This window comes from Centruroides vittatus, unplaced genomic scaffold (genome assembly GCF_030686945.1).
Source record: "Centruroides vittatus isolate TY-2023 unplaced genomic scaffold, ASM3068694v2 contig_717, whole genome shotgun sequence".
Taxonomy (NCBI): domain Eukaryota; kingdom Metazoa; phylum Arthropoda; class Arachnida; order Scorpiones; family Buthidae; genus Centruroides; species Centruroides vittatus.
The window spans coordinates 297631-307649 of NW_027122456.1; the positions used below are offsets into that span (position 1 = coordinate 297631).

At 29.2% G+C, this 10019-nt stretch overlaps 1 protein-coding gene across 1 annotated transcript in view; it reads right to left on the reverse strand.

The window, feature by feature from the left end:
• Positions 1-8397, reverse strand: part of LOC136980643 (cGMP-dependent protein kinase, isozyme 2 forms cD4/T1/T3A/T3B-like) — a 64600-nt gene extending 56203 nt beyond the window's left edge. Inside the window, exon 1 of the mRNA XM_067276783.1 lies at positions 7814-8397. Coding sequence (XP_067132884.1) covers positions 7814-8106 — 293 coding nt within the window. The 5' untranslated portion in view covers positions 8107-8397. The remainder of the gene's footprint in view (positions 1-7813) is intronic.
• Between the last annotated feature and the right edge of the window lie 1622 nt (positions 8398-10019).

Below are 10019 nucleotides of genomic sequence, written 5' to 3' on the forward strand. Positions count from 1 at the left end.
TCTTCAGATCGCCTTACCCGTTTTATAACTAAGTAACACAACTTTCTTATTGACCTTTTTATTAAAAAAAGAATTATATCTAGTTAAATGTTTATTTATTTATTTTTTTCTTGCCCTCATAAATCTTAGTAAGCAATCTCTAAATTACGAAAAAAATACATCCACCATCGTGGTATACGATGATGGATATTTGCGGATTGATTCGTGTGGAATTAAGTAAATTAATGGCTATTTTAAGAAAATCTGTGGCCCCTTATTGAAGAAACAAGTGCCATTCCAAGAAATTAAATCCCGTATTATCAGTAGAATAGGCGAGAGATTATCATTATGTTGGCAATTCCATCTTTCAAGGACCTGTCTTCGAGAGAGCAATGACCATTTTCAATGGAAATGGCTGATTAAAAAAAAAAATTATATTATTACAGAATTATCCGGAAGAAAATCTATTTTTTGACCTTTATATTAATAATTTGACATTAAAGTGTAATTTTAAATTCAAGTAATGCTATTGGAGAATGTAAACTGAAATTCAAAGCAATCAAGATGGAGGATGGAAAGTAAGATTCTATTGGAAATCGTACTGACCACGAGAACTTTATTATAATTAAATTTTATAATTTATAAATTTAATAATTTAATTTATGGCATTAATTATATGGGTATAAATTTTTAAAAATGCTGTTTTTATTATCCAATAAAAAGCAATATAATATAATTCACTCTCGTGACAACTCGTGCTGCAAATCATCCGATAAGAAATGTAAAAATTAATTTATTTTATTAAAAAATATATATATTTTTTTTATAAATGTAATTTTTATTTATAAAAATTGTGAATAATTATAATATTGTATTTTTATATTTTAATTTAAAAAAAATTATTATCCATCAACAGATGGCACCACGCTATAAATGATGCTGAAAATAAGGTCAAGGCACGTTTCTTTGTCATTGTACTTTTCGCGGAAAGCAAAAAGACCACAAAAAAAAACGGAAAATTAAATTAAAATTGTAAACTTTAATAAGTAATTAATCTGTTTGATGTTAATTAATTCAAAATTAATTAAGTTAAATCAGTAGAAACGGTTTCAAAATGAGCCTAAGAATGCACAAATTATGAAATTTATCGCTGGTATAGCATACATTTTTGCATTAATTTATTTAAAATAAATAAATCATTCTTTATTTATATTAAATACATCAATTTAAGTACAAAATGCCCGCATCTATAATAATAAATCTTGGTACACTCATTCGTGCGCTTGCTGATTGACATAAAACTCTGCATTTCCTTGAAATTTCTGCACCTTATCCAAAAATATATATAAAATTAACAGCATTATATTATTACATTGATATATTTGCATTGCTACTGAGGCTCTGCTGTTTAATTGTCATTGCTACTGAGACTCATGATGTTTAATTGTCATTGCTACTGAGGCTCTGCTGTTTAATTGTCATTGCTACTCAGGCTCTGCTGCTTAATTGTCATTGCTACTGAGGCTCTGCTGCTTAATTGTCATTGCTACTGAGGCTCTGCTGTTTAATTGTCATTGCTACGGAGGCTCTGCTGCTTAATTGTCATTGCTACTGAGGCTCTGCTGCTTAATTGTCATTGCTACTGAGGCTCTGCTGTTTAATTGTCATTGCTACTGAGACTCATGATGTTTAATTGTCATTGCTACTGAGGCTCTGCTGTTTAATTGTCATTGCTACTCAGGCTCTGCTGCTTAATTGTCATTGCTACTGAGGCTCTGCTGTTTAATTGTCATTGCTACTGAGGCTCTGCTGTTTAATTGTCATTGCTACTGAGGCTCTGCTGTTTAATTGTCATTGCTACTGAGGCTCTGCTGCTTAATTGTCATTGCTACTGAGGCTCTGCTGTTTAATTGTCATTGCTACTGAGGCTCTGCTGTTTAATTGTCATTGCTACTGAGGCTCTGCTGCTTAATTGTCATTGCTACTGAGGCTCTGCTGTTTAATTGTCATTGCTACTGAGGCTCTGCTGTTTAATTGTCATTGCTACTGAGGCTCTGCTGCTTAATTGTCATTGCTACTGAGGCTCTGCTGTTTAATTGTCATTGCTACTGAGGCTCTGCTGTTTAATTGTCATTGCTACTCAGGCTCTGCTGCTTAATTGTCATTGCTACTGAGGCTCTGCTGCTTAATTGTCATTGCTACTGAGGCTCTGCTGTTTAATTGTCATTGCTACTGAGGCTCTGCTGTTTAATTGTCATTGCTACTAAGGCTCATGATGTTTAGTTTGCACTGATACTAAGGTTCTTCTACTTAGTTTGTATTGCTACCAAGGCTTAGCTGCTTTGCAAAAATTCAAAGCAACTAAGCAGCAATGATGCTTACATCTCTGCTGCAAGTAAGGATAATCTCCACTGCCAGTAAGGATTTATGCATGAATGAATTTCATATTAATAAGTAAATTACGCAGTAAAATACTTAACAATATACATCACATACAGAAAAATGTAAATAACTTCAAAAAAAATCAATTACAAAATCGCCTGTAATGTTTATTCAGAGGGCGATAAGATAATTTAGTTGCATTATTAGCTATCAACACTTCGTAAATACTTGCTAATTACGAGGGGGAGGAGATATTGTCGCTGCTACTTAAAAAATACAGCAGAAAATTCTTTAAAAATACATAAAACGATCGGCGGGTGCCCAACTTTAGCCAAGTATTTACAATAATAAAACTACAAAACACAAAAAAATTGCTCGGGCTTAAGTTAAGAGGGAGTGGGCTTTAGGTGTGTTTGGAGAAGTATTTTATCTGACTATTTTTTCTAGGGTGTCACAAAATATTCATGCCAAATTTGATACGGGTATGTTGAACGATATAGAACCTTTTAACTAACAGACACATATACATATATTTTTTGACATTTATGTGTAAGATGAAGACATACTGAGGAGCAAAACAATCCATCTTTTGGCAGTATCAACAGACTTTCTGTAAGAAATTTTACTCAATTCTGGAAGGATTTTCCATTGCTACTAAGGCTCATACTGTATAGTTTGCATTACTACTAAGGCTTTGCTGTCTGTAGTAATTTTGTATTTTTTTTAAACTGTAGGCTAAATAATCTACTTTTTAACAATGTTTGATACCTCTAATAACGGTCACCTGTAAACAGCGGCCATGTTTTTTTTCAATAACTTTTCTCGAACATAAATGCGTACAAAATAACCTCCAAAGGACAGCGACCTCCGAACGACGACCACTTTTCACGTCCCCGTCAATGTCCGTCGTTCACAGGTTCGACTGTGTTAAATTTATAACCTATTTCTGGACTAAAAGGCAAAGATATGTTGATTTTAGCTAATTTTATTACAGATTACATGTTTTATCGTGATTTTTTAAAGGATAATTACAATTAAAAAATACTTAAATTGTATTTAAATATTCTAATTAACACTCTGATCGGGACTCCGCGGCATAAAACCTAATAATTTAATGCCGTTGAAGTAATTAATAATTAATTAAAAATACGAAAACAGTGTTAAACACTGTACGTAAAAATTAAACAACCAAATTGCCATTAATCGGGTAAATATAAAATGTAAATATTTGATAAATTTCAGCTTAATTTACCATAGATTTAATTAGAAAATTTCATTTCTTTTTGTTTAAATTTTACAAAATGGAGCCTAGACTTTAGTACTTCTGTAATATGTTTCTCAGTTATAAACAGATAAGAAACTCCTATAGATTAAAATCTGGGGATGGGCTATACTTTGGACTCTCTTCAGTAAATATTAAAAATAATATATATAAAATGTTTAAAGTCTGTTCCAAAAATAATAATAATAAAAGATATGTTAATCGAAGATTACGAACATTTTTTAGATTATTTTGAATTAATAGAATGAGTTTTTTTTCTTCAATTGATAATTAATTTGGTGTGAATTTTGAATTTTAATTTAATAATGGAATTTTATTCTTCGGTTTAGGAATTCAATAATGCTTTCGGAACCGCCAACAGCGGCCACCTCTCAAGAACAAACACCTCTATATAGCGGCCGTTTTTTTCAGGAGCGTTTATTTTTTTAAAATGGATACGAAATAACCTCTAAACGATGGCCAAGTTTATGTTTCTGTCACTGGTCGTTGTTCAGAGGTTTGACTGTAATTTAACTGTTAAAATAGTAAATCACGCACAAATTTCATTGAAAAATATATTATAGTTAATTGCGATTAAAGTTAATTGCAATTTAAAAATATTTAAATATATGATTATTAAATTAATTTATTTTAAAAACGATGATTTATTCTAAATATATTAAAAAGTAAAACAGATCACATCAAACGGGAATTAATTGCTGCAACAGAAGCGAAACCAGACAACTGCAAGACCTAATAAAGTATGAAAATTTAATTGTGATGTATATTATAGCTGTGTTAGCCTATTCCTCATTTTATTTATAAATTAAAAAAATTATATAACATAAATTTTTACGCCAAACTCTTCCAGAAAGTACTATGAACTGCATATAAAGTTGCATAATGCTTTAATTAAATAAAAATACACCAAAAAAAAAAGTGCCAAAATAACTATTTTTGCTTAACATATTTTGCAAAAAAATGCAAATGTTTATACAAAACTGGTGCATGAAACAATGCAATTGCACAGAAGCATTACAATTTAAAAATATACAAAAATTCCAATTGTAGTGTGCCTAAACAATTCCTCACCCTCTCACTAACAATACTTAACCTAAAAAAATAAAAAATAAAAATAAAATAAAAATTAGGTTAACCACTAAACACTTTATATTATTTATTTATATTATTCTCCTGTTACTATACACACAACAACAACAACAACAACAACAATAACAACAACACACCAATAAAACCAGTCGATTTACATTGTTACGACGACAGGCAATTAATATACAATTACCTGAGAATTTAATGTAGACGTAGTTGAAAAAATATAAAATAAAATTGTTGACATACAAAACTCGTGTTTCGTTTTATTATATACAATACATCAGCTTTATATTATATTATATTATATATATATATATACGAATACATAAATTTTATTAATGGCACATAATAAACATGTATTCTATTTTAAGAAACGATCACGTGCTTTTTCTGTCATCAAGGCCCGCTTGTAGGGGGTGGATACGGGGGAGGAACCGGAAGATGTACACACACGACTTCCGTTTTTACTGGGAGGAAGTCGGTTTTCCTTGACGATACGTCTTTTATTTATTTATTTATTTATCTTCTCATTGTAACTAATTATTACGTTAAAATATTTATTTATTTTATTATTGTTTTTTTCTAAACTTTGTTTAAGTGTGTTTTCGGCTCCTTGCTGGTAACTATATATAAACTAAGTGACTGGAAGGTAGCCAAAATACAACACCTGACAGTCAGGGGGATAGGGAAAAGTTGTCTTCGTGAATATTCTGTGAGGTTTTTTCCCTATTTTATAAACTAGGAAATGTTATATTCACAATGCGTTACGTGTCTAAATACACATACATAAATACAGCGTATTGAGTAAATAAATAAATTAAAAATAAAAGAAGAAGAAGGTGAAGTAAACACACATCCTGAATATTAAATGATTATTATTCTTTATTATTTGATATAATTTTACTATTTGTTTATTATTTTTATTTTTACGTAAAAATCTGCGGGGGGATTGCAAAAAAAGAAGTATACAATCTCATATAAGAATATTCAATTTTAAATTTAATAATAGAAAACGACAATAGAAAACGTTAGATTAAATATAAAACTATTGTTACAGTTTTATTTATATTATTTACATAATTTTCTTTCGTTTACATATACTTTTATGTAAATACACAATTAAAGTATTATGTATTACTCTATACACGTTAACTGACGTTTGAGCCACTCTATATTACTCTATATTTATATACAGGGTGGCTCAAAAGTTTTGTTTTATGTAAGTTCCAAGCACACTTGTGAATATGAGTCGTAAAATGGGTTTACGATTCATATTCGCATGTGTTTTCCCTATACGAAATTTGATGAAAATGCGATAAAAATATTAAAAAATACGATGAATTCGAATTATGCAGCGACTCTCACTCTTTGCAGCGGTCTTTTGGGCCACCCTTTACGTAAATAAAATCCTACATCGACCCCTCAACAAATCCTCTAGAAGAGAAGCATTATATAACAGAAAAAATTGAATATTTTTATATAAATATTTGATTGCAAATTTATTATTTAATTAATTAAGAAATTATAAGAGACGAATTATTAAAAATAATAATAATTTAATAGAAAATAACTGAAACGATAAACGTTATCTTGAATAAAATCCTTGACCTAAGAGATCAAACTTAGATCTCTCGAAAGCGGAATCAAAGGTTTCTGATTATATTTAGAATCGAAATAATTATATATATATATATATATATAAAATTCAATTAATATGGTTTATAAAACACGTTTAAGTGTATAATATTATAATTTAAAAAATAATTATAATTAATAAATAAGTTTTAAGTTTAATTTACACAATTTAGTCTTTAAAATAATAATAATAATAATTATTATTATTATTTCATTTTTAATTTTAAATTAAGCAAATTTAAATATTGAAATTTTTGCTTAATTTTTTTTAAATAGTTTTATTTATTTATTTTATTTTTTTAATTTCCTATATTTTAAACTAAAACAGTTTCGCTTAATTTTAATTAAAATCAAGGACAATTCTGCCTGATTTTCAACCGACAAAACTTTAATTTATTTAAAAATTTCCCAAAATTTGAAGCAAAAATCAAGAAAAGCCTTTGCCTAATTTCAAATTGAAGACCTTAGAAATATTTTTTTGGGGGGAGGTATAAAATCAAGAACAACTTTGCTTAATTTTAAACTGAAGACCTTCGTCCTTATAAAGTAAATCAATTGCAATTCAATGATAAGAAATACAGTAGCTCCTTACGTAAATCTTATTATTCTTGCATCAACAATTCTGAATTACAGCATCAATCGATTGTGTGGTGCCTGTTTTATTTTATTTTATTTTTTCTTCTTGAAGAATAATAAATAGGTCTTACAAGATTTTTTTTTTCTTCTTTTATTTATGATACCTGACCTGGATCACTTAGTTTTGCATAACTAACAGGTTCTGCAAAATCTAACCTCTAGGCCAAGTACATACAGACAGTTACAATTATGATTTTGTAATTGTAAAATATAAATTTTTTTATTTTATTTTAATTTAATTTAATTTAATCATTCTTCTTCCATATTTAAACTAAATGTTAAATTTATCAAAAGGAAAAGGAAGTATTTTTGTATGTTTCCACGCATGAATTTCCATGTAAAAAAGTTACATTCTGTGTTTAAATAATTAATTTTTCACTTCAAATTTTAATCGTTTTCAGGAGAAAACATTATTAAAAATTTATGCATATTTTAATAAAATGGGCATCACCAAAAGCTCATTGTTTTTTACTGCGAGTGGCTTAAAAAATATCATTTAAAAAATAATAATAATAATTAAATGTAACAATTAAACGCATTAAATTTCATAAGGGGTGTCGATAAAAATTGTTTAATTTTTTTTAAAAATTCTTAAGAAAGTCTTAAGTTACTTAGAAGCACAGTTTCTAATCAATAATATATTTGATAAATGCTGTTTTCTATCGTCATAATCTCATGGGGATTACTGATAAACGGGAATTATATAAAACTATAATACGGTTCCATAGTTCAACTAACAAATTTATTATTTAGTCAAATTAAAAAATGAATTAAATTTATATTTTTAATTGCCAAAAAAAAATTTACCTTTCAGATTTCGGATATTCCGGAAATTTCGCCTGAATTAAATCTTGCAATTGAGTACAACTATTATAAGCCTGAGGTTCAGCTGATATTCCCTGAGCTCTTTGCTTTCTTCTCTTGGCACTTATACTATAACGATTATAGGGGCCTAAAACTGATTGATATTGATCTAGTAAACTCTTTAACTGCTGTATTTCCTCGTCCTTTTCTAGTAGAAGACTCCTCAAACTTCTTATGGTATCGTCTTGCTTCCTCATCAACTCGTTAACGTTCAAGATACTATCCTGAGTACCCATTGTAGGCGATCAATTCGTACACAACGTGTTGGCCACAGTAATCACCCAGGTGGTTGCGTTTATTCAGTACAGGTGAGAGGAACAGCTGTTACTAAACATTTCGTGGATACTCTCCTTCACATGGGCAAATCCTCCACTCCATGTTGATCCATGCTGGATGTTGCATTAACTGTAAACTTAACTTAAAATCCAAGTAGTAGTCTGCTAGAGAAAAACTTGGCCAAGCTTACGGGAGGGTTGATTCCGATCATACTTAAAAGCTCACACTGCTACCGACCTTGCCTTCCAAACTGGTGTGCAATCTTAAAGCGCCATCTGATATTAAACGTTCGAACTATTTTTACGCGCGCTCTTCCCCCTATATAACGCTCCAAGTGAAGTTTTAAGTTTCTACGATGATGCTGGATCGCTCTTCCTCAGCATCCCTTCTCCGTTATCTCCGATTGGAATGATGGATGCGGATGATGCCGAGCGCTGATGTTACGTCCGAGATTTTTTTAATTAGGCAAATAAATTATAATAAAATTAAATATTTAAATTTACAACTGTAACAATATTAAAGGATATAACACGTTCGGAATAATAAATTTTTTAATGGCGAAACGAATTTAAGAGACGTTACATCATTGTTAAATATTGCGAAGTTCGTTGACCTACTTTTCTTTAAAGGAATTGACTTAACCGTATACAATTTTTATTAATTAATTTAACGGGTCCTATCGAATATTTTCTTTATTAATTATTTATTTAGCTATCTTTTCTAATTTTTATAAATAAATAAATAAATAAACTGAGCGTAGATTTCATCTAAACTCGATAATCGAAAATAATTTAAATGCCTTGGATTGCTTACTATTATTAAAGTCGGGTTCAAAGTTCAAATTATATGTAGTAAGCTGCAGAATGTAATTTGATACAGATTATTTTATGCTACCGGATGAATGCCGCAAACTTTGCACATTCATCTTACCTGCGATGTTAATGTATGCACGATGATAAGTTAATTTAATTAATTAAATACTGTAATAATTAATAATTAAGTGTTTTAATTATATATTTAACATATAAGGTTTATATATAAAGTAATAATTATGCTTTAAAAACAGGCGTGTGTTAGTTTTTTGCCACGCGACACGATTTATCGCCACTCGCCGCGCTTGCTGTCCCGTTTTTTAAAAAATACTGTACTTTAATATATATTTTAATATAGAAGAGTATGACTAGAATATACAGGTAAAATCTCGTTAATTTAACGTTTTGGTGATGAATATAGTGAGAAATTCGTCAAATATATTTACTTCGCTCCACTTTCGCTTTATTGCTTAATGCAAGTGAGAAGCGATGCACGCCTTAACACTAGCAGCAGCATTTAATACATTTTTGAAAATTTAATTTAAAAAAAAAAACACTATAAAATCATTAAATCTCCGTTTAAAAATATAAAATTGCGTATTTTAAGCATTAAACATATAAAATAATCGCTCCATTGGTAAGAGCAAGCGATGAAGCGATGAAGCGATGAACACTTTAACACTAGCAGCACCATTTATTGCATTTTTTTAAAATTGAATTTAAATAAAATTATTATAAAATCTGTAAATCTCTGTTTACAAATAATAAAATCGCATATTTCTTTTAATTTAAATTTCAATTTTCTTAGTAATATAGATATAAAATAATCGCTTAATTGCTAAGCGATTGCGACGAAGCAATGCGATTTTCGTTGTAACCTATGTGTACATGCCCTCTGTCGCCTGCCAATTTTAAACACCTGTTATATTGTTTTATAATGGTGTTTTATAATTTTCATATAGAAACAAGCTGCGGTTAAGTGTATTATACACAATAAACTATTAGAGCGTTACTGACAGACAGCTCCTACTAGCAAACATCTCTATATCTCACTATTTAAA